At 27.6% G+C, this 27483-nt stretch overlaps 2 protein-coding genes across 2 annotated transcripts in view; one reads left to right on the top strand and one right to left on the bottom strand.

The window, feature by feature from the left end:
* Window positions 1-44: 44 nt before the first annotated feature.
* On the top strand, window positions 45-4139 carry LOC114127220 (ubiquitin-associated protein 1-like). Its single transcript, XM_027991407.2, has 6 exons — window positions 45-268; window positions 2118-2265; window positions 2403-2521; window positions 2601-3251; window positions 3314-3502; window positions 3561-4139. Exons 2-6 carry the CDS (start codon window positions 2223-2225, stop codon window positions 3792-3794), a joined length of 1236 nt encoding a protein of 411 aa, XP_027847208.2. The 5' UTR covers window positions 45-268; window positions 2118-2222; the 3' UTR covers window positions 3795-4139.
* A 3718-nt stretch (window positions 4140-7857) lies between these two features.
* The window catches only part of LOC114126956 (uncharacterized), a 37956-nt gene continuing 18330 nt past the window's right edge, over window positions 7858-27483 (bottom strand). Inside the window, exons 2-15 of the mRNA XM_027991019.2 lie at window positions 24679-24783; window positions 16999-17131; window positions 16427-16563; window positions 15295-15416; window positions 14992-15136; window positions 14676-14788; window positions 13221-13446; window positions 12689-12805; window positions 11315-11490; window positions 10971-11104; window positions 10236-10375; window positions 9251-9477; window positions 8898-9105; window positions 7858-8202 (exon numbers count right to left, since the gene is read on the bottom strand). Of these exons, the coding sequence (XP_027846820.1) occupies window positions 8051-8202; window positions 8898-9105; window positions 9251-9477; window positions 10236-10375; window positions 10971-11104; window positions 11315-11490; window positions 12689-12805; window positions 13221-13446; window positions 14676-14788; window positions 14992-15136; window positions 15295-15416; window positions 16427-16563; window positions 16999-17131; window positions 24679-24769 (2121 nt within the window). The 5' untranslated portion in view covers window positions 24770-24783 and the 3' untranslated portion in view covers window positions 7858-8050. The remainder of the gene's footprint in view (window positions 8203-8897; window positions 9106-9250; window positions 9478-10235; window positions 10376-10970; window positions 11105-11314; window positions 11491-12688; window positions 12806-13220; window positions 13447-14675; window positions 14789-14991; window positions 15137-15294; window positions 15417-16426; window positions 16564-16998; window positions 17132-24678; window positions 24784-27483) is intronic.

The raw sequence follows: 27483 nt of genomic DNA, 5'->3' as shown, positions 1-27483 counted from the left end.
TAATAATATAATATTATGTATTATTAATATTTTGTATAAACATCTTTTTATACCATTTTTAGTTCATTATTTTTTTTAATCCAAACATTTTTCATAATGTATTAATGCACTAATCAAATATGCACTAAAACGCCTGAAACAATTGAATAATTTTTGTTTTATTTTGATTTATTTCTGAAATGTTTTGCTATAAAATCATATTTTTTTCAGATTAAAAAGTTTTCTTAAATTAAAGTTGTAAAAGTTATAAAATAATTACAAAAAAATAGTAAGTATTTTTTAATGGCTTTGACACATTCAGAAATATATGTTTTTTTTTAACAATTATTGTCTATAATATAATTATATTTAAAAATATGATACATATGATAATAAGTCTCAAGGACTCACTGTTTTGCTATTATCTGTTCAATTATTCAATGTTTAAAATATTTAAAGGTTTATTTTGGAATACATATTATGTATTTATACAATTTTGTATCTTATTTTTCAATGTACCTACTTAACCATAAGTTATGTTATTTCTTTATTAATAGAAATTTGCTATCCATATTTAACAAACAATGTAATATGTTAGGGAAAAGCTTATAGATACTATTAGTTAGATTTGTTTTGATACTTATGAGTTATGACAATATATTAAAACATTAATAGTTCATACACATACATTCTATCTTGTTAGAAAGTGGTCACCTATTGTATAAATCCACCAAGAGAAACCACTGTCATTAACCAAGATTGTATCAAATCTTAGAAAAAAAAGTAAAGTGAAAATGTATTTAGTATTAAATTTTATTTTTGGAATTATTAAAAATCCACATATAAAAAAGTTAAATTTATTACATGATTATGCAGATTAATTTGTTTGTGTGTACCTAAGTATTTTTTTCTATGATTCGCATATAAATATAAAGCTAATAAAAATATGTCAGTATCATACTCTCTTTTAAAAACTTTTAAAGTTAATTACGAGTTTAAATAATAAAATTATCATTCATTGTTATAAATACATATTTTTTAATAAGTAAATATGTAAACATATAACAATTATGTAGTAAACATTAAAATCTATCGTTGGTACTTAAAATAATAATAAAAATGCTTATAGAAAATTGACTAAATATATAAATAAATACTGAAAATTTTATTAAGTATATTAAACACCATACTATTTATTGTTTGCTTTTAATATTTACTTAAATATTTTATAACAGCAATAGGTGAAGGTAAAAATTTGCTCTAAAAACTATACAATTTAGACAACTTATAATAAAAATATTTGTCCTTATGACATATTGATAATAATGAATATAATTCTTTAATTTAAATATCTGTCTAAATAGTATTTATTTATATTTGGTTCAAAATCTTAAAGCCTAGGTTTTTGTGACCTTATTTCTCTTAAGCTCCACCCTATGTTCATAGCTAATTCTTTATTAAGCATCAAATGTTGCATGCCTATTTACATTTTCAGCTTAGTAAAATTTATCCCAACATATTTTATTATACTTTATTATAGTATATAATCAAAGAATAGTTATAATTTATTTTCCACACGCATACTTATATACTCTATTCCAGTGGCATATTTACGGGGGGGATAGATCCCCCCTCTTGGTATTTTTTTTACTAGTAAGTTTAATAACATTGGTAAGTGTACCCTCCCACCGTCGAGGAAATTATGTTTTCCAACTTATATCACCCCCTGGACAAAATCCTAAATACGCCACTGCTCTATTCTAATTATGAACTATATTCGGCTGCTGAATTATTTGCAAGAGTGTACTGTTATTACATACTAATGGCATATAAATTGTCAACTTGATGGAAATGAAAAATAGATAGGTATGGTCTGACTATCCCTGATATAAACCTGGCATTTTTGATTGCAATTCTTTACTTGAACAGAGTATACATGTTGAATGTATTACATGTATACACAAATTATTTTTAACAGTAAATTAGCTGTTGAGTCAAAATATAAATGTGTTACAAATTTCATAACATACCTATTGATTGATTATTAAATTTTTTTCTTTCTATCAAGCTAATTTTTTTTTGTTCAACATACTGTAATTAATAAATTCTAATTTTAATTATAATATTTTTGGTTATAGGTGACAAAATATGAAATTGGCCACATAAACTCATAGAATATATTAATTATTATTAATTCTATGAATTCACAAAACTTAAATATTGTGTAAGCTTTTGTGCTTAATATGTCATATGGTGGAAGCAGTGGTCAAGAAAGTGATAAAAATGGTATATTTTTTATTATACATACTTTATTATATATACTTAAAAATAAATACTACTTGCATCCTAAATATATTACATTTTTTAAAAATGCTAGAAACATACTGCCATATAATAATTATATATATTATTATTATCTATAGGGTTTTCATACATGGATGAAATTCCTGTTAAAATTATTGAAAAATATAAGCCTCCAAAAAAGATAGCATTACCTGGTGTGTTACAACATAAACCAACATCTAATGCATTAAAAACTCAGGTAATTGTTCACAATATTCTATTTTGAAACCAAAAAAATTATGTATTGATTTTGTAAATTGTAATTATTTTTGTTTCAGTATGATTTTAATTTAGAAAAAAATGTACTTGAAAAAATGGCAATATGGAGTAAAATACGAGAAGAAGCTAAAACTAGACGCCATTCACAGGCTGCTGAGTTCAAAACACAAGATTATTTAGATTTAGATAAGTTAACGTTAACAAATCCAGCACAACCACAAAATACTCAAGTTTTACAACCAATACCTGCTCAACAAATGAACTTAAAAATGTCTTCATATGACACCATGCTCACTAAAAATATAAATATATCAGATTTTGAGTCCGATACATCCAGTCCATTTGATAACATGGAATTAAAAACAATTAATGATTTAGAAGAATTAGCTTCTGTTTTAAAACCGACACCAGTCTACAATAATACCAATACTGAAAATGTTCTACCATCTGATATACCATCTGATATAAATGTTTCTCAACATTATCCAAAACCTATTTACAATAATTATTCAGAACATTTTAATAGCAATGAATTTTTACATAGTCCTAATACAAATACCAATCAGACATTTAGTTCTATTCCTAATTCCAATTCAAATGTTATTGTTGATAAAAATAATATAGTAACTTTGCCACCAGTTACTATGCCAAATATTTTATTGCAATTGGAGGCTGATTTAAATACTTTAAAGTATAATGATGAATCACCAGTAAGTGTTATAAATTTAAAAAAATTGTTATTGTGAAATAATTATTTTATACGTTTTTTCAGAATGATCCACAAAAATCTTTAACTCACATTACAACAAATGGGTCTAAATCACCTACATGTTCATTTCCTAATCCTTATAGATCACTTTCTCCGACTAGCCAATGTCTAGCAGATCAAATGCATCAAATGGGCTTTCCTTTGTCTCGTGCTGCACGAGCGTGTAAACTATTTGGTAAAGATGAATCTAAGGTATGTGATTAAGTTGCCTTATCGTCTAACATAATTATAACTCTATTATAATTTTTAGATTATAGAGTTTTTAATTCAAGTACATTCCATTGAGGAGACTAGCGGTTATACTGCTGATCGTGTAGAACAAGCGCTGGTGGTTAATAATTTTAACGCTGATCATGCAATCACTTTTCTTAAAAATGTTGATAGGCTTATTGATTTTGGATTTCGAGAAGAAAATATATGCAGTGCACTAGTGAAATGCAATAACGATCCTGATAAAGCACTTGATAGTCTTGTGTCTTATTAATTCATATGCACGAGAATACATTAACCTGTATGATAAGTGATAACTATGTACTGTTCAAATTTATCATTGACAGCTTAACAGGTGTATTAGATTTATTGTGATATATACATTATACGCCTATTACAAAAATTGAAACATTATATTTTAAAACGGTATACATGTATAATTATTATAATCTTTTTATTTCATGTAAAATTGCTTTACACTGCTTTATGTTCCCTACTTATATTCTGTTATAGAATTTGAATATACTATGAATGATTTTATGTATACATATTTTTACCATATACATTTTTATTATTAAATATTTGTAATTATTAATTCTATAATTAATATACATGTGTACCTTAAATGTTACTTTTTTTGTTAAATTATGTATTATTTTTTTTCTTATAATTTATTATATTTTTTTATTATTAAAAATATATAATATGCTGTTTTTATTTATTGTCCTTTGTATACTTCAATCACAGAAAATATTTATCTTAAATTCATAAGGTATGATTAAAAATTAAAATGTGTGGAAAAAAAAAGTTAACAATACTTTACATATTTATATCTTAAAATTATAATTAATATAATATCTGGAAATGTACACCTAGGTAATAATAAACTGGGGGGGGGGGTCGAGAGGGGGAAACTGCCCCTTTGATATTTTGTAAGATGTATTTGTTATGCATATTTAGTCACTAAGTATCTTAAAGTATACAGTATATCGACATAAAATAAAGTTAACCCCCCATAAAAATTGCCAATGTTTGCCCATGGTAATAAATACATTTAAATGAACAGTAGGTAGGTAATTGAATAGTACATAATCTACCTTAAAATGCCATTTACTAAAAACACTATTCTGCATACTAATTAATTGTATTAACTAAAATTTACATAATGTATTGCTGATGATCATTGTTTTCAAGTATTTTAAAATTTTATATATTGATACACATTATGAATTGTTTTTACACCATCCCAGAATAAGTAAGTCATCATTGTCTTGGTAGATATTTACCATTTATAATAATTAGTATCATAAAATGTATGACCGTTTCCAGTATTAAAATTACATAAAAATATCATGTACTCGTACAAGGTATGGCATATGGAACCTTTATTTTTAATTTAATAATTGTTATGCTAGTTTATGTTTATTAAGTACCTGCTTATTGTTTATTTGGAGACACAATGTTTGCTCCATATTCTTAATTATTCATACTTAATTTGTTGTGATCATTTTGTAAATATGTACGTATCTTTTTAAATGGCTTGCACATTAAATTAAAATAAGAATATGGCAGGTAGGAGTAAAGAGTGTCATATTTCCCAGCAGGTACCTATCTAACATGTTACATCAATAGAGTAACAGTTACTTATTATAGTATATAGGTAGGTACACATATACATTAGTATACCAATTGAACTAATATTAATTTTATTAAAGATCATTAAGTAGGTATATAAACATTATAAACAAAAATAATAATACCTAATATCTTTCTAGTTCCTAATGATGATTTATAAGTCATTATACTTACAAACTAAAATGTTTTTTTATTAATCCATAAATTGAGTTTGATCTGTTTAAGTTATAAATGCGTAATGATTCATGATAAAACAAGTCCAAGATTTCTTCTTTCGGTATAAGAAGAAGATTTACCTACATATTTTTATAATTTTTATTTTTAGCAAAGTATTAAAAATTTATTATAAGGTTTCTCTATGTTTGTTACACTGTAACCGTAAAATATTCAAAATATCTACGAGTATACCTACACAGTTTTTTAATGGTGAAATTTAATCATCCTCAAAAAAAAAATAAAATAGCAGCATGTCAAAGAATCTATTTATTTCGTTGTTTACACTCGTGGTTATTTATGTTTATAAATATTTTGTTGTTGTGATAATTTTGGCTTGGACTTTGACATTTCCCGTCGCTCTTTCAGTCTACTCGAGCGTGATTGAGCAACTTGCTAACGCACTTTTTTGCTGGGCGCCGGCAATAAACAATTACCCTTTTTTTTATAGATATTTTAAATAAATTTAAATTTAGACGAAATTAGATGGGTATTTAATCAATGATTTTAATTATGTTTTTGTAATTTATATAAATATTATTCGTAAATCGTAGTACCTTTTTGAAACTTTAAACTTATATTTTATAATATCATAATAATTTATATTTTATACATATGACATAAACAAATGCAGCGTTTTTGGAAAAAACTTAGTTGAACATACCCACCACTGTTGTATTACTACCTAATAGTAAAATAAATAAATTACTAGCTAACTAAATCTATGTATATAAAAATTAATGTTTATCTGTGTGTGCCCTTTATGTATTCCTAAACTGTTCATTCGATTGCGATGGAATTTGGTACAGAGATAGATTAGACCTCTGGGAAGAAGATTGGCGAGTTTAAAAAAAGAGAGGTCCAACTTGGGGAGTTGTTCAAATACTTTGAGATTTACGATGAAAATTTTTGTTTGTAAATGATTGTTATTAGTTATAATTTTATTATTATTAAAGGGATAATAATTATAGTTACATATTAAATAATTAAATAATAATTTGTCTGATATTTTATTGTAGAATTGACTATATAAGATTATATTATTACACAAGACTAATTCATGAGAAATTTTTTATTAAATTGTCAAGTATTTTTAATTAGCCAAAAAAAATGTTATCGGCAATTTCATCAAGATAGCTGAGCTTACAACGAACTTATAGGACAACGAATCAACAATACCAAACTACAACAATAATTATGATGTTAAAATATAAATATAAATAAATTATCATGTAAAAAAAAATATATATATCTATAACTGAAATTTAATCAATAATCATAAATCATGTAAACATTATAAACTACTGTAGGGTGGCTAATAAATTGAGTATTTGAAGTCTTAAAAAAAAAAAAAAATGTTTACACTATTAGCTAATGCTTGTATCGAAGAAGTATCTATGAAAATATTGCTAAAAAAAATATCGATAAATCATGAAACCACTGAACTAAATTAGTATTTAGTTCAGTGAATAAAACTGTTGAATGCATATTTTTAAATTTTATTATAACTTACAATGTAATATTACGGTTTTTATAGAACACTAACAATTAACATCCTCATAATTGTTCTATATATTTTCTATTAGTTATAAAATAATTAATATTAAAATTCATTAAGGTCATAGTGTTCTATGCCCTAATGCCCTAAAGGAAATACGGTCCAATGGTTGGTTTCAATAAATAAACACTATTTTCGTATATTTTCATAATATTTGTCTATATTATAAAATTTATTTAAAAATACATGATATAATTAAATGTGCCTATAAATATTTAATTTCTACGTTTTTAAATAAATTAATAAAACTAGTTGTTTAAATTAAATTAAATTAACTTAAATAAAAAATATTTATCTAGATGTAATTTTTTTTTTTTTGAATATAATTAAATAGGTATAATAATATCGATTTTTAAATGAAAATTGGTTAAATTAATTTGAAAATGCATAATATTATAGGCTTTGTAGAGAGCGCCTAGATTGAGACATAAATATAATCTTATTTAATTTTACATTTAAAATAAAGTAATACTCATCAAGAAGAGGAAAAACTTAATTCGAATTTAATTTCCTAAGATTTTCCTAACTGTATTTAATTTTATATTATATATTCAAGTTTTTCATCTTCATGACAAGTATACTTTACACACATATAGTAAATAGTATCATGCACATGTATTATGCATGTAAGTATGACATACAAAATAATATATATACAATTATTTTATAACGACGATAATAATAATTGCATTGAGGAGGGGTGGATCACGGATATGATATATAAAATATATATATTGTATGGAAATGCGCGTAATTCCAATAGGCACATAATCAAACTTAATTATTCAAATTATATAGGACTTAGCCTGTTTTATATATACAAAAATTTTGAGTTTTTCGCCGGATGCGATAACATTTACATTAGATTATATGAATTTAAATTCTGTAAACATGTATCTAATAGATACACTTGTTTGTGCAGTAGTTCTTAAATAAAGGAAATTTTTTTTTGCAAATTTTTGCATATTTCATTCATTACAATTTTGGGATGTATAAGTATATTATAATATTATTGTCGTTTTATTATTATTGTTTTATTTTTGTTTGTTGGTTTTAATTTGAGTATATATTATCAACCATGGCTTATTGACAAGAGTAGGCAATTTCTTTTGTTGACATATTTCCTATGCCATCATTTTCCTTGGAGTCATCCATTTCTTCATATAGTAACAAAACACTGTGCTCACGTAAATCAGTATGAGTAGCATACATGTGATGCCCAATGCAAGTACGGACGTTTTGGTCGGACATGGTTCCACAATGGTGATAGTTTTGTCTGTAAAATTAAATTTTTACAAATGAGTAGGTGGAGCAACTAGATTTTATTCGGGTAAAAAAGACGAAACTGATTTTATTACCTATTTCTATTATTGTCATAATAGGTACTATAAAATAATTATATAAATATTAAAGTAAAAAAACCCAATTAATACATCGGAATTCAAAATCAGAAAATACTACCAATCATTGATAATTGGTAATGGCTATGTATAAATTTAATATAAATGTATAACCATAACAAATTATTAAGAAAAATGGAAGTGAAAAAATCAAAATTTTGATTTTTAATTAGGTTGACATTTGACCATCGCAGGTGAAGGTGAAGAATCCACGATTCCGAGTTTACAAATCTAGATTTGTAGACCATGATAAAAATAGATTGCGATATCGATGATCGAATTAAAGGCTTAGTTTTCAAAGGACTTAAAATAAGCGACACATGGGCTACTGTAATATAATAGGTATTATGATGAGTGATGAATCGATGTTCATCGTTTTCGTTGTAAAAAAAGTAAAACGTTAAATAACAATTATTTTTCAACTATAGATGGTACCTATTACGAAAATTAAATTAAAAAGAAATTGTCAACTCATGTGACTTATATTTACGTGTAGTAGACGCATATTATATAGATATTACATTATTATGACGATGCACTAAATTTATATGTTATTATTAAAATTATTTACCTTTGTTGAAATCCGTGTACTGTGGCTCATTGCTCTTCAAGAATTGCGATTGTTTTTCATCGCCAAAGTCTAACACTAGTATTTCTTGACTGATCTGCGTCATGTCTTCACTGTTTTCGGAAGTGTCGTTGCTGGGCTGAGCGCTAGACACCGATCTTCTGCGCCGTCCCCAGGACTCGACGGAGTCTCGGCCCCATTCGCAAACGGCCTGATGTCCAACGACAAAAAAACCGGCAACAAAAATGATTTCGTTGATATTATTGTTATTTCTTTTATTATCATTATTATTATTTTTATTATTATTGATCATTATTTATTATAACCGCTATCGTGGCGGAAAGCGGAATCATTACCGGTTCGCACGGGCCCAGACAGTATTTAACGTTGCACTGGAATATCACGCCGTACGACTCCGTGAACCGGAACGCTTCATAGACAGACTGCAGTGCGTTGCCTTCGGGCGAGAAACCGGGGAATATGGTCGGGTCCACCGGACACCCTTCGTCGTCGATGATCTGGAACGTACTCTTCGAGTCCTTGGCCATGGCCACGCAACTCCTTGCGAAGATACCGTATGGCGCTACATTGTCGGAAAAACAAATGGAAAAGTTATAGAAACGGAGGTGGCAAAAACGAGGATCACATACAATATTGTGCGTATAAGTAGGTATAGTTGATAGGTGGCAGTCGAATTTAAGTGGGAAAGTTATAAATGTTATTATTACTTTTTTAATAAAGCTTATAATATTTAAATGAGCAAACAATTTATCTACATAATCTATTTTAAAATATAGTTTTGTTTGTTTATAATAATAATGTTACTTGATATGTATTATATTGTGTAATAAAAAATAGGTAATATGCATAAATCAAAACATTTTTATACGTTATTCCATTTATTCTTATTTAGTACTAACATCTAAAATACTAAATAATATATCAAAAAAGTGTTAAACTTTTTTATAGTTATTGCATTTTTAATCAAGTAAAATGTTTTATTTTGGCTGATAAGGGTTGACCGAAGAATTTACTATAAAAATAGAATCTAATTTATGAATCCTTTTAAAATAATAATTAATAATTCCAATATAATGCATGCTATAAAATAATAATACTTCAAACTGGAAAATTGAAAAAATAAAATCGTGACTTTTAAGGGGTTAAGGTCTCTGAAGTTCCCACCCAGTCAATCATAATATTTGCATACACCACGTGAACTAGGGTATAACTCGCACAATAATAATAATTAATACAGTTGTGGGGAAAAATGATTTTTTCGCCACAAACACAAATGATAAACGCCTACAGATTGGATGCAACAGATGTTTGTATACTCACTGTCTTCAGGAATTTCGATTCTGAACGTCAGCTTGTCACCGATTCGGACCGTTTCTACTTCTCTTGCTCGGGAGTCCAAAATTCTGATTCTCGGTGGCGGTGCTTCTGGTGCCGAAGTAATGCTTATCATCTCTGGATCTCTGTTAAGTGTTTAACATGTTAAGTTTAAATTATATTACGTTCATAATTATTGTGTTATCTAATTAACAGTAATTAATAGGCAACAGCTTATTCAAAATTAAATTGTCATGTAATAATACAAAATAATGTAAGTTCAGTTGTACTATTATATTGTAACTCATGTACTATACAGTGTACCAGGACTATCTGTGATTTAAAAAATATTGCCACATTTGTAATGGAAGTTTGTTAAATAGTTGTATAACATCTAATGTTCTTACATTTGTATAATTGTGAAGTAGCAGATAAATTTCAATAATATGAGTACGTAGGGAAAAATTAAGATTTTCATATTATTAAAAATAATGCTATATCTTGATAAATAATAGGGAAAACCATTGGAGGTACTAATTGTATATTTAGGGGGTTGCGAAGTAGTAAGTATCCTTAACACATTTGAGATTTACATAATATTATATTTGTGTGACTCATTATTTAGTATTATTGTATACGGCAGAAATAAAACAGTTCAGAGTAAATAATTAATTAAATATGCCATGTCGACATTTAAAAATATGTTATAAAAATTTTAGTAGCTATTATTCAGATTCTCACCTGATTGGCATCATTCCGAATGTAATGTTCTTCGAAGACATGTCGTACGTACACTTGACTTTGTAGATTTTGTCTGCTTTCGTCATAACTACGCTATGGTGTTGAAGTACTACTGTATTTGAAAACACTCCAGTCTAAAAAAAAAAAAACGTAATTTTTATTAAAGAAATAATCATGCTGTTTTAATGAAAGAGTTCAATAAACCGGATTTCCGAACCTTCTCTGTGTTTTTTTTCGGTGTAACTAATAAATCTCATCTACGACTTAGAAAATCCTCAACTTATTACAGACTAATCTCTCATTAAAACTGTTTCATGTTCCAGTATTGGGTTTAAATTACTTACCACCGACTGGGTATTACAGTCTTGACCAGCCATTGTTAGATCCAATCGGAATTGGTCGCTATTGAGCACGTCTATGTTACATGTTTCTGATCTGCCGAGCGCGTATATTCTACCATTGAATGGTTTGTTCGTGCGTACTTGAACAGCTATCTTGGTATCTTTACAATGCACCGATACTGTAAATATTAGAAAAATTAAACAATAAGATCACGAATTTTATTTTATAAAATAAATTTATGTTTTTTTTTCGTTTGTCGAGTACAATAGCTACAAATTACAATGTGAAATCTTGAATTTTTAAATTTACTTAACTACATTTTATTATCTACACAATAGACACATTTAATAATTTCTTGTTTTATATCTATTAATAATTGGTTATTATAACGTAAGTATTAAATATTTAAATGTATCTATGTATAAATGTTAAATATTTGTTGTATTTTGTATTTTTTCAAAAACTAAATTTCTAATTTGTATTTAAATACCAAATCTTTATGAAAAAATATAAGTTCTTATACTTAAAAAAATAATGTAGTAACTAATAATATAAAATGAAATAATAATTTGGTGATTGTAATCAAATAGGTATATTCGTCGTCCATTGGTGATAAATTTATCACGGCAAAAATAGATGGAATTAGATACACAAGATAGATAAATAAAAATTGATTAAATTTAAGATTACTATGTTAAATATGAAATTGAATTTTGCATATTTTAAGCATTATAACAACATATAATGCATAAAATAAACTGGTAAATATGCGTAACTAGATTTCAAATATTTTTATTACATATTTGGAAAGAAATAATTAATTTAACGTATAAAAATTGAAAATTTAGTGTAAACATTCAATATATCTATAAAAAAAATATTATACCTGTCTTAAATAGATTTAATTAATACATTACGTAAAAAAATGACAATTTTCAGCCTAATAACCACGTTGTCGAGGTATATTGTTTCAAATAATAATAATAATAATAAAAAATATTGTATCTGAATATTTTATTAAAAAAAGTTTATATTTTAGAAATTTCATTTAATAAAATATATTTTTATGAAGCTCTTGTATATTTCTTTATCAATATACATTTATAACATATAAGTGTATATTTTTAGTAATTTATGCATATTATTTATTATTACCTTTTAAAATAATATTAACATAATTTTACATGTTTTATAACTTTTGGTATATTATTCTTGTTTTTTTTTCACTGTATTTAAAATTTAAATTCACATAATATTAATATTAACTATATAGCCCAATAGCCAATGTTAGTAGCTATATATTATACAATCAGTGGAGATTGAAATGTATACAAAATATAAATCGTTTTATTATAAAATAATATAAAGACACTGACCATCGTAACACGTTCCTGTCTTGTCACAATTCAAATCGGTTCTAGTCAAGTTCAACGACGGATCGTCGGTACTTTCGAACACGACCGGCAGCTGCTCGTGAGGCGGAGTCGTGGATTCTGCAAAAAAAAAAAAAAACGCGTCTTGGTCAGGTTGTTTTATTATTGAAATATATGAAATAAGTGCATAAATTATTATGGTGACGACATCGCGTGCGTACAGAGCATGTCACTCACTTTGCCCGCTCATAGTATGAATATATAATTAATATATTAATATAGGTAGATTGTAGATATGTAATAATGTGCTTGCGGATATATTATAAAAATGATATGGGTTAATATACAGAGCATCAAGTATACTCAACAATGTAATTATTCAAAATTTGATTACGGGAATTTTAAATATACTTAACGATTATATTTTTTTCATGTTACTTTTTGTACCACTAAACTCATTAAAGAAGTGTCACGACTATCACGTAGTGATAGATCGATCAAATAATATATATATCAAAGTTAAAAACCAACTCACTTTCGCAATAGTTTTCGTAGTAATTTCCGATTTTTTGCCCGTCGTCGATCAATGGTCGTTCGGCGTTCAAGTACGTGCTAGGTCCATCTGGCAGCGTCTTGTGGTCCAAATGGAACAGCTCGCAGTTGTACGCCGTGCCTACCGGTGGTCCTTTGAATATGAAAGATCGACAGAGGAACTCATTTTCGATTTCACAAGCCAACCGACACGCTGATTCGCTCGTCACCTGGAAAAACGAAAATAATATTCGGTTTATGCAAGCTTTCTCAGATGAATATGACTTGAACTTGTTTGTATTATTATTTTTGTTGTTGTTTGCTATTCTATAATAATATTCTCGGTCATTGGTCCCAATAATTACTAAACCTATGTATACATGGTTTAGACTACCAACGATGGAATATCAAAAACTTAACCGGCTTCTAGGGAGCGTTTAAATACCTAAACATTTTTGATATGGGCTTCTTCCTGATATTCCATGGCTTTTTATAGATATTAATTAACTTCTTGAATTATTTTTTAACAATATTATGTTCGTGTAAGATTCTAAACAGAACAATATTATTTTAGTTTTACAATGATCTATATTTTTTAATTAATATTAACTGTTTTTATGTGTGTCTGGAGAATCTTGTTTATTGTTAGAGTAGGAAATACTTTTTGATTTTCAATTTTGAAAGATGTTTTCGATAGAAAATAAAATACATAGTTTATACTTGTAGGGCCGGGGAATAGTAAATATAAAATTCCCAGTACTTAATGTGTAAAATTAGTAAAAAAATTATTTGTTATCAAAAATCGAAATAATATTATGCATGCAGGACATAGTACTTAATTACCTACTAAATAGTACCTCTTTAATACAAATAACATCAGTGTGCTAAAGTGCTGAACGTAGTTCTTTGATTTTCATGTTTTCAATTACAATATACATATAGGTTTTAGTTCTAATTGCTATGAAAAGTTCTGTATACTTTTTTATACATTCAAGTTTGACATTTGAAATATATCTAATAATATCCAACAAATGTTATACTCGTGTGATACGTGAAGATTATTTTATGCACTTATTATAGTGTTGTACCTATTGCTGTTTGCTTATTGTTTTACGTATTCCAAACGATTGGCATGCTACATGCCATAATATAATAATATATTCAGTTGACCTTTACTTATTCCCCACGATGTTAATACACTTGGTAACCGGTTGACTATTCATGGACAGTATTACCTATAGGTACCTACACTATACACTAGCACGAGTAGACAATGTGCCTTATGTAAAAAACTACGTTAGTCCCCGACATATCTCCGTGTATAACAGGTATGTAGTAGCAAGTAGGTACCTACTTTGAAAGTTGCAAATTGTTACAATACACACAAGTTATACGTACGCCTTTTAGTTTACATGTATACGTGTGTATTATATACGGATGTATTAGCATTAAATGTTACCTGTAGTTCCTTATCGTTGTAGTAATGCAACGAGGCGTACTGTGCTACTTTGTCGTCGGCCACTCCGATTCTGGGCACTTGAAAAACTCGATTTCCTTTGCAAGCTTGATTGCCTAAAAACAAAAATAATAAACGTCCAATATTAATTTTTGGTAATGTATATAGTATGATTGATGGTAATATTTATAATATAATGTGTTACCTATAAATTATATTATTATTATTGTATAACAGTTATTATTTGTTGATATAAGAAGTGAATAGTGTAATTAAAAAATTAGTACAAATTTTATTGTATGTCAACACGTCACATTACCTTTGATGCAGAGATTTTCAAAGTAATCGACACCCTGCGCTTCGACAAATTGCACGTACTGGCCAGTGGTTCTTCTGTCTGAATCACTCAAATGACACTGGAGTGTTACGTAATTATACTCCACAGAACGGCAAGTGAAACGGTGCTGTAAGGAAACAAATTATTCGTATACGTTGACCAATTTAAAATGTATTCACGTTTTCAGTATATTATTATTATGTGGTTTTAATCCAAAGCTGTTTGGTAATGTTTGAATTTAAATTTACATTGGCTAAAATGGTTTTTAGTTGAATCGATAATTACCTCGTTTAAACAGGCGGCTAGACATGCTTCTTTCGTCGACGTGTAGATCAACGCGTTGTCTAGTCCTCGAATCATTTTGTTCGGTACTCTTTCGAAAGACCATGGCCTCAAACATACATTATCTGAACAAACAAATTTAGTTTATTTCTAATAAGATAAAAATAAGTAATTTCGAGTTAACATACGTTTGTATAAGGAAATACAACTGGGAAAAGTTAAACTACGCATTAGTGTATTATATAGTGTTGGAGTTTTTCTAAACATAATACTATATTATTATGCGGTATAAAAATATTTTTTCTTATTCATACACCGACTTGGGTATCTACCTTCTATGTGGTATTTAAATAATCTAATTTACCGCCATTAAAGTACAATGTACTTCGTGCAAAGACAACAACCATATATAGCGGTAGATAGTTAGGCGGTTCTTTAAATGTTCATTATTATAATGTCACGCTACGCTAAATCTGATCACAACACAAAATCAACTAACGGACACCATTTTCTTAAGAACGGCAATTTTTTTGCTCACGCTAAACGACTATAAGCGCTCGGCGTCAAGATAGTAGACATTCGATATAATAATATTGCATGATCCTTGGTTAGACCTTTTATAATACATTATAATATAGTCAGTACTTTAGTAGTACCTCAATAATAGTTACCTATATATTATAAGTAGGTACATAGTGATATTACTCTTTATCGTATTTAATGGTAATTCCTAGACATTCGTTGACCTTGATATTATAAGTACATAAAATGTACACATAATAATGTAGACACTAATACGAGTACACGTCTGTATATAATATAAGATCTGAGGATAATTCTCTGTTTAACAAATGGCCAAGAACAAAAATTCCAATACGTGGTGGTACACCACGGAGGTGGATGAAATGGACACGGAACCCATAGAAATTCACCGTGTTATGAATTGCCTGCAGAGACACAGAGTTAACGATATACCTTTACGCTTCAGCGGGAATGTAATATATAACGATGATGTGGCATGCGTGGTAGGTACATACTATACATTATATATATTATTTAAACCCTGATCTAACTTATATGGGTTATAAAAAATAATCTAGAAATTAAAATAACGGACTATTTTTAAATTACTAACCAGATCGTATTTGCATTTTCACCATGTAATACAAGTTAACGGAGCGCTGAGGGGCTGCCGCTGGATTGTTGGCAGTTGTCTCATTTTGTAATTGACAAACGGTTTCTTGTATGGGCGTCAACGGGTTTAAGACAAAACTGAAATTAAATCAAATCGATATTTTATTTAAAAGTTTCAAGTCTAAAAACCATTTAAAATTGATTCATTTTATCAAATATGAATTCATAGCTGGTTGAAATATTATACAACTAATTAAATAAATTATGTCGTAGCGAGGGTGGGGCAGGTTGGCACTTGCCCACCCCTGCGACTCAAATTGAATTAAAACAATTTTTTTTATAAAATAATTATTGGCATTTTTATAATTTTGTTTTAATTTACCCTCCCCCCTTAATTGATGAAATCAACTACCAGAATAATAAATATTTTAAATGTTGAAAACAAAAATATTGTGAATACTACATTTTATAATTAATTGTATTATTATATTACTATTTTACTATAAAAGTTTTTTTTAAACTCGTTCAACTATTAAACTCTTAAATATTTTTTCATGTATTTTATTATTTTACCTAAATGAAGCTGCTTGACACTCTGGCTCTTCTCGACACCATCCTTGGCACTCGTACAGCGTCAAGTTTTTTACTGTGTAATATGTAGTGCCTTTATAATCTAATTCAGTGAGTTTTTCAAAAGCGGTTCGACCTAGAAATAAAAATAAAAACAAAATATAATTAAATATAGTTTCAAACAAAAATATTTTCTTATTGATGTATAAGAAATGGTTATGGTTTCAGATGACTCGAGAAAAAAATTGTTTTTTCTTATTATTTCATTATACAGAATCTAGTTCGTAATTTTTATATTAATCTTTCATTATTGAAAATGAAAAATATCAATATGATATGTATATTATAAATATATAACATTCAATATAAAATTATAATTAAATAGTTAGTTTTTATACAGATCATGTTCTCTTTCATATTGGAACTGGAGAAAGTATAATAAATATGTATTAATTTATGTCCAGAAAATTTATAGACCGAATATGGTGTTGACGAAACGACGTTAATAACCTACAGCCTAATTATTTTTGCCTACTGTTAAGACTTGAGCGAAAAGAGAAGATGTCCCCCATTGTAATATAGGTAGATATTAAAAGAGTGCTGCTAAATATCAATTGGCGTAAGCAGACAAATTGGTTTATGCATCTTGAGCAGCCAAATGACGCCCCGTGATGTGAAAATTATCCATTTCCTATTCGTATTGAGAATTGGGTTGACGATATCGATTGTTATACTTTTGACCCGGAATTTCCCAAGATGGGTACTCGTTGATTATTATAATAGATACATTATATTATTGCATTAACATATTATCTAAAAAAATATTTGTGATGGCCACATATGTAAATTAGCGGGTTGAGGGAATTGACGGATAAGTATTATAAGTACCTACTGCGTTACTTTCGTACATCACGACTAACAACGAATTACGAATACGCATACGACGGTTCATGATCGCGGATTGGTAGTTTTAATTGTTGCATAGCAATTAGACACGGACAATAATAGTAAATCATTAGAGTCATTGCATACACAGTGGCTGCGGCATGTATGTATAAGAAGACTATCGACGGATTGCGTCATAAAAAAAAATAAAAAATAAAAAAAATGTAAACACCAAAAATTAGATTTGCTTTCCGCAAGTGTGATCCGCCGACGTGTGCATCCTGAATAGATTCGGATGAACAAATCGTTTTTTTTCCACATTAAAAAATCGGTTACACTTCTCGGTGAGAATACATTGACTTTAAAGTGCGATCGATGTAGATAATTTATAGATATATTTATAATAGTACATTGTTCCTATGCATAAAAGTACCTAGTATTTTTACATTGAAGTGTTGATTTAATGTAAAATTATACTAACTACATGTTTTGAGTTTACAGTCATCATCCTATCAACATTCTACTTTATTTTTGCGTTACACGTTAATTTTATTCGTTTGTTTGTATTAAACGGAATCACACTAAAAGATCATAAATTTTATTTTTAAAATAATAAGGTTTGAACAACTTTAAACCGATGAAATTAACATTGAAAATTTTTATATAGTATTCAAACTGATTTGGGTTCATCGTTCAGATATTAAAACATAAAAATACATACGCATTATTATTACCATGATGTGAAAATGAGATTTTATGTGTTTTCTGAACTAGTTGCGTGGTACAAACATTATAAATTATTTAATTTAAATACGTTAAATATTATAATTTAAAAAATGTGTATAATATGTAACTAATATTTCTTTTGAATTAGATACTAATATTAATTATAATTCATAATAATAATATATTTTTTTTTATTACTCAGAAGAATTTTAAATAACTAAGCAAACTCTCTATAAAGATATTTTTAAGCACAACTAAATATAATATAACTTAAAAATATATAACAATACACGTTCTGATTTTGTGTTAATTATCAATAGTGAATTTGAAATAAAATTATTCAAGTATTATTTTTAAATACATTGTTAAATGTATATAAAGATTAATACTGTTGATTGTATTTATTACACTATTATAATAAAAATAAATACTAGAAATTATTTACTAATTTAAATTGAAAGTGTTCTGATATTGTTTTTAAATTCCATTGACAATTTTTTATGATATGTCATGGGAAGAGAAAACAAACATAAAAAAAATGAATCTTCAAATAATTGGATAGATGGATAGTATATTTTTTTACACTGCAATAAGACAGAAAATAAAATAGATGAATAGGTATCTAATCAAAATAAACGAATATAAGAGAAATCAATAATATAACCATACCTATTATACATAAATAAATTAAACATTCACAAATTCAGTAATTATTTAAAATTTTAACATTATTTTGATTTTTTTTTTTACCTACACATTTTATATTATTGTAGTAACTGTTTGTCTGTAGGTATATTTATCTGATAGCGGTATACATATTATTGTGTATTACACATTGTCTACTAACAAAAGCGTTAGGAAAAACTTAATTCGTGTCGTTGATATTATAAATTCCTTAGGAAATATAATGTTGTTTCCATAAAAAAGTAAATAATAATAATAATAATAGTTATATATATACGTGTAGAGCGTATAGTGAATAAAAAAATAAGCGTTTATTTCCTAACTATGTATAATAACAATAAAATTAATAGGTTTTTTTGAATTTCACGATATGTGGTAAATACAATATAACTGTAGGTGGGTACACATCAAAGAAAATTGGCCATCTTCGTCATCTACGGTCCTACGAAGACTATAAATTATACCCAGTCTTACTGAAAAAACAGACATTCAAGTATCAAAGACGATAAAAGAATTGTTAGTACAATGATTTTGATTTTTCATAATATATTCATACTTATTTTTAGTATGTTATTTTTGTATTATTAATATTATTAATTTAACTAACTATAATATTCAATCTTTATTGGCACACATGCCATCTACATATAACGTGTAGGAACTTGGGTTCCATGTGTAACAAATTGTATCGTGAAAGTGGTTATAGAATATAGATTATAGGAACCTAGGTTAGATAAATCTAACGTCTAAAGATAATATTATTATGTGGTTATTATGATCTATGGATGACTTAGAATAGTTGAAAATGTTAATAACTAATTTAAAATTTATCAAATAAAATTAATTGTGTTATATTGGTCAAAAGTATAAAAGAACAAACTACTATAACTTTTAAATTATATTTTTTATATAGTCAGGTACCTATAGTGCAATTTTGAAATTGTGTTTATAAAATTAAATCTTAAAAGTATGTTTCAATTTATCGTTACAAATAAATAAGTTAAATAATTACTCATTAGGTTCCTTGTATAAAAACGAAATAAAATAATATTTTAATTTTGTTATTACATAGGTAGTACCTATAAAAGTAATTTGTGCATAATCTCGTATGTTTTTCATTTGCTTTTTCAATAAAACTATTATATGATATGTCACCAACCTAATACTTATCTTTAATGTTATTTGTGGTACAAATACAAATTTTATTATTTATATATTTTTATATACATACTATTTAATACATTTTAAAGAGAAAAGTAATATAAACGTATTTTTTATCATCCCAATAGTGAATGAAAAAAATGTTAGTATTTTAAAACAAATGAGGTGCTGATTAATAAGTTATATTTCGCATAAATAACAATTAACATACGTATTTTGTACACCGTTTTGGTAATTATAATTATTTAACGAATTTCGGGATCAAGTGAGTATATATTATTGAGAATCACCGGATTGAATCGAACCGTGATAAGACCGTGGCTATACTATACTGGTAGGTACCGAAAAAATGTTTGAAAAACAAGTGCTGACTTAAAAAAAAACGAATAATAAACGAGCAATTAATCAACCCTTCAGAGTATGATTTGTATTAGCATGCACCAGTGAATATAACTATATAGTATTTGGAGAAGAGTTCGATTACCTCGTTCAACAACGTGTTTTTTCGTTGACTCGTCTGCACTGCAAAATACATTCAACGAAGTTTATACGATGTGCACAGTGAAAAAAACGAATCCACAATATATACATAAGTACGTACTCGAAACCGATAGTGCTGATCACTAAAGCCTATACATAACATTATAATATACTTATAACCGTCATAAAACTATGATGGAAACACGAATAATTCAGTGCCTATTATGTATAGTTTGAAGAACTATTTAATATTGATCTGCTGCAGCTGGAACCGAGGAATATTATGCGTGCGGTTTTATGCTTTGTTCTTTGGTCGGTGTACTTGTACACGTCAACGTCGTTCAGATACGGCCGGTCGTGTCAGTGGTAGTTACAATATAATAATATACGGACGGCAAAAACGAAAGAAAAAATACTAAACGCTGGGTAACGTCGATGTCTTCAGAAACATTTTTTTCCGGTAAAAAATTATCTTCTTTTATTGTGCGGGGCGGATGTACGAGACGGCGTAAATACCTATAGGTAATTCAATTAATAACACCGGACACTGAAATATTTCGTTTGTTAAACCGTATGATTTCGGTATATATAGAAATGAGTTATTTCTGGAACCACCCGATTATAAATTGTACGATGCGCGGTGGTATAATATAAAATATAATATGATTTATTGATATTATTTGCAAATCAATTTGTGTTATATACCAATATAGCATATATTATACTCTTTCAGAGAGTTACAACCATCGGAGGTCTATGAACATAATAGTATAGACTATTTTGGTACTGAGTAAGACGGTCGGTACCTAATATAGGTATAATATAAAACAATATAGCGATCAGTTAGCGTATCAAAAACTTTTGATTGGCCACTTACATATGAACAACTTTTCACGATTCGTAGTATATAAGATTTGACAGTCAAAGTTTAAGTGTCTAACACGCCAGTACTCAATAGTGGTTTCGAAAAGTATTCTGAGAGGTAACTTGTCAATTTAGTGTTAAGGTTCAACAAAATTGTTTTCTTTTTCTTGCTGATGGCTATCCAAGCTTAAGTATATTTTTGAAGAGTATTTAAATCTTTTGATTGTTATCATATTATATGTTTTATTATGTTTTACAATGTTTATAATATTACGTATTTAAAGAAATAAAACAAGTCCCAAAGAAGATAATCTTCCCTCCAACAACTTCTCTAAAAACCATCACTATACTATTACACATATGCTATTATGTCGTATAACATTCATTTGTCTACGTCGATCTCCCGTTGTCCCTTTCAAAAACACATTATTAGAACATATAAATGGAAAACTAGCGTACACGTGTACTTACAGCACTTGTTATACTATTTCGATTGAAACAAAAACATATAGTTTAAACAATGAATAAAATACTATAAACTTAAATAATAAATATATTGAATAATATATATATCGATCATGAGTGTCTGCGTCCGTGTGTGAACGGACCGCGTCATATTAAAAAATGTCGACGGACTTTTTATATCATCGTCGCATTTATATAGTCTTATTTCCTAATAACGTAATACAATAATAAATAAATCCGTCACGTCAGTCTCGTCTTATAATACACGACGTACCCATTTAAAACATATATGTAATATATATATATATTATATGTAAGGTACTGCACCAAAATACATCATCGACCACGAGACGGTCCCGCTGCAATTGTCTCCTCGACGGTACGTCTCATATAATAATGCACATCGCAAATAATATTGTATACCTATCCATCTTATACATTGTGATGTAGGTATACATATAAAATAACGTTCGATTACATATAGACGGCCGACACGAGTGTGTTATTTCATCGATTCCCATTCGATTTCGCGTCCGTCTGTCATCCGCAGCATACACACAATCGGACGTCACTAATAAGCTGCATGGATCCGCGAGTGTGTGTGTATTTGTGCGCGTGTATAATTATATATATATATATATACACTATAATATGTGTCTGTATAATAATAATAATGTACAGATGGCTTGCTGCTGTAGGTATTATTGGAATTTATTTATTTTTCACCGTCTTCTAGTACCTATATATTCTTCTATACGCGTCGTCATAATATATCTTCTGTTCCCAGGTCGATTCACACAATCCAATTGTACATTTTTAAGTTACCGTACACACACTTACACACATACGATTTTATTATTAATGTCAGTACATTATTATATTATTACAGGTGCGTTTATAGTCTGTATGCAATATAACGGCCAGTGTCGCCGTTTCCGCCGTCCGTCTCGCCGTGCCTTATAATTCAGTCATCCCATACGACAACAACAATAATCATAATAATATATATATTATATTACATTGTGCCACACTCGCACATTCGTAATAATAATAATAACGACTATATAATGTGGAATACAGTTTTCGGGATTTACAAAAGCTTAAAGCAAAAACCGTTCATATTTAATCTCGTAAATGCGTTTATGTTATGCCAATAATATTATATATTTCCCTTTGCGCACAGTATAATTGCCTTATACATATTATATTATACCATACATACAACCCACCGTTCTATAATACACAGTATATTGTGTACAACATATAATTATAATAATATGGTATTCTAATATGTATAGACACAATGCTGAATGCGTTATAATATCGCACATAAATACAAATGTATCTATACCAAATTTCGATTGAACAAATTATTAGGTACATATTATGATAGTAATAATAAAAAAAATTCAAGTACTTAGAGATTATTTTATATTCAGCATGAGCGTATTGAGGCCATTAGGGTGTTTTGAGTGGGTAGTACGTATAGTATATTGCTAAATTAGAACTTTCAATAGTGTAAACGAAATATTTAATAATTATTTGCAATTTTCAATTCTTAGTTGGTATTTAATAGAGACTATAGATGATTATGAAAAAAAATATTATGAGAACCAATGACCGTTGACCAAACCTAAGTTGAGAATCTATAACCTCGATAATTACTAACATATTCATTTTTATAATTTAAAAAAAATTTATCACAATATGCGTATACCTAATGATGAGTGAACATTTCATAATACCTAAGTTCTTGGTATCAGATAATTCATACTGGTCTCGTAAATTCGTGTATAACGTAGATAAATTTTTATGATAAAATATAGGGTAATAATTAAATACCCAAAAACGATCTTTTTAAAGTAAAAACTATAGTTGAACTTAATTTTCATAATAAGAGCTTAAAGAAAGTATCTATTTCGATCGAAAAAAAAATATTTATATTTTTAACCTTATCGTGATAAGGTTTTTGCCATCGTCGCCTACTTATATGTGGAAAAGGATGACTAACTAATATTATTATCATTTTAGCATTGTTCATTGTTTATAACAGATATAATATTCACTACGAAATGAATATGAATTGTAATACATACACTATAAAACAATCGATTCGCCATACCTATATTCTTTATATTATTATGAATATATTTTTTTATAATATTGACTCAAGAACTTTACATGCTATATCATTGGTGCGTGGATGCAATTTAAAATCATTATAAAAAATTTAAATTAACTCCCTAAGTTTCATACTTCTATGTATACTATACAATTTAAACTATAAAAATCGAATCGTGTATAATATTATTAAATGACTATAAATTATAATGGTACAATATTTTTATGGAAAAAAATAGTTTATTTAGTTAAATATTGAATAGATATAAATGTATTGTAATAAATAATGATACGTACCATAGACGCTGGCAAAGTTTATCCACAAAAGTAAAAACAGTGACCATCTCGATCGACTACCGGGATGTAGCACTACGCCGGCAGCTTTCATATTTTAAACGAATCCTGAAATAAAAATACACACACTTTAATAAATTATAGATTTTATAACAGTAAACCATCAACCACTTTCATAATTATATATATTTATATATATTATATATATATATATTTCAAGTGTGGATAAAACATTCTTTTTATATTACATACCTAATAATAAAGAATATTTTTTTTATAAGTTATATCATTTCTATTAATGTCTCAATAATTATAACGGTTATATTTCTTCATCAATAAAAATTATAATCGTTTTCAGTGTCGTCAGAAAAAAATATCATTTTAAGTAGGTATGCTCGAAGATTAAGAGATCACTGTATTGTGGTAAGTATGTTGTTTTTCACGTATGATGTATTATATATTATTTTGTTTGACTTTGTAATTTATGATATATATTATATATATATATAAGTAATTTATTCAAAATATCTTGACCCTATTAGTAAAAAATTGTCATTGGCGTAATACCACTTATATAATATAATATATAAAACTTCAACTTCAAGTTATGATTTTTTTATTTGTATTTTTTTAGAGTTTAATCATCATCACGAGTTGAATAGACTACTGAAATATTGCTTGAATATTTGTTGGACGTCAAAAAAACCCCGTTTATGATTTGAATCACGAAATACCAACCATATTTTATACTAAAAACTATGTAATTTTTTTTCTAATAATTTTTTGTCTTCTCTATCCGTTTGTATATGTATATAAACGGAATTCTACGAAGCGACCGTATAAATCGAGTCGAATCGTTGTGCTGAGTTCAAGGAACTATCTCGGAAAATCGGTAGCTGCGTATGTCATTTTCTGTCTGCGTTATACGTATTCGCTAACCACGTATGAACGATGTACCCATTGCTGGACAAAATTTTTATGACGAAAAAAAATAACAAAATATAATATAGAAGTTTTGAAAAAAAACATTTTCCCGCTTAAAGATATATTTTTAAAAATTCATAACTCAATAAAAAAAATATATACATAATATATATTAGGTATAAACGTCTACATAATATGTCTGCGTGTCTGCGTAACCGTTCACGTTTCTGACTAAACGAATGTTTTTACCACGTCCGATTCGATTCCGAATATCGAGTAATTATATTTAGATATTCATCCGGTAAATTGAACTAAAATAGTATTATGCTTAAACGTTCATCCTTGATTTTAATAATTTCGTACAAAGTCACGTACTCACGTGCTATACAATTTTCAATTTCTAATTATTTTTTCGAAAATTAAAAAAAAGGATTTCTTATTATTGTTTTAAAAAAAACGTTAATAATTTTTAGTGAAAATGATATTTTATTTATGATTTAATACTGAACTACTGAAGTATTCGATACTGGGTTTTATTTCAGTGTTGTACATTATTACTAATTTAATCATGGAAATATAAGAATTTCCGAACCCTATATTAATAAATCTATTTATTCATATTATATTTGATAGATATTTTATTATCATTTTGGACCATAGTAAATGTAATTATATTGATTTATCCATTGTAATATACACTGCCAAGTGTCAAAAGTATAACAGATTTTGAAAATTATATTCACCTTCAGTATTATTATCATAGCGGATGTAGTAAAATATATTAATGTAATATTTAAATTACAGTAATCTCTAGAAATAACACGTGGAAAAATGCATTATAAAATAACGGGATATAACATAATATTGTTAATTTTAATACATGCTTATATACCTATATATTTCCATAATACTAAGCATAAATTCTAATATTGGTAAAACTGACAAAAATAAAACAATGATCCAATACATATTATACGTCATGTTATATTTCAAATGTACTTATCTACCCCAGTACCCATTTATTTTAATTCACCCATATAAATATATTATAATTTAAGTATAACATTAATATTTGTCTGGAAAGTATGTGATATATTGACATAATACGACTGAATTAAAACTCATGTACTATTTGAGGACTCACGTTATTTATTATCGTCTTCTAGTCTGATTAATATGGCTATAGGTACTTAAATCGCGGGTCTGCTATACAATATTCACCACAGATTTAAAGGTTTTTTAAATAAACGAATAAATTAAATTATACGGCAATTTTTTTTTAAAGGTGTACCTAACCATGCATGGAACCGATTAACGTTTGAATTGCTTTAATAATAATTGACGTATGACATGCGGGTATTTATTTTGGCAGACGGGGCGTTAAACTCTCTTTGAACTGGGTCAGTGCACTGGCTATAATAAATAGTTTATTGTAATACATTATCGAGGGTAACGAAATAATAAAATCCAATCGCATAATCGTACAACTTACACGAGTTTATAGTAATACGAATGCCGAATAAAAAAGTTACATTTGTTTGGGATATTCCGACTACAAGTCGACAACTGTATAGCCATATAAGCTACTATAGATATAGATAGTTGTATAATATTATGATCACGGCGGTAGTCAACTCGTGATAATTTCGATAATGACGTTGACACCGCGGGAAATAAATGATAGAAGAGAATTTGGTATTTCGGTTTACGATCTCGAGCACAGGTACCTTGTTAGAATCGTGCGATCGTCTTGAATTTTTATTATATATCTACTGCAACAAATAAAAATGATAGTGATGGTTGCCGTTTCTATAATAGGAAATTTCATCGTCTTCCGAATTCGACCTGAATAATATTCGGCCGCAGTCGAGGTGATAAAGATAG

This window comes from Aphis gossypii, chromosome 2 (assembly GCF_020184175.1).
Source record: "Aphis gossypii isolate Hap1 chromosome 2, ASM2018417v2, whole genome shotgun sequence".
Taxonomy (NCBI): Eukaryota; Metazoa; Arthropoda; class Insecta; order Hemiptera; family Aphididae; genus Aphis; species Aphis gossypii.
This window is presented reverse-complemented; position numbering and strand designations above follow the sequence as displayed.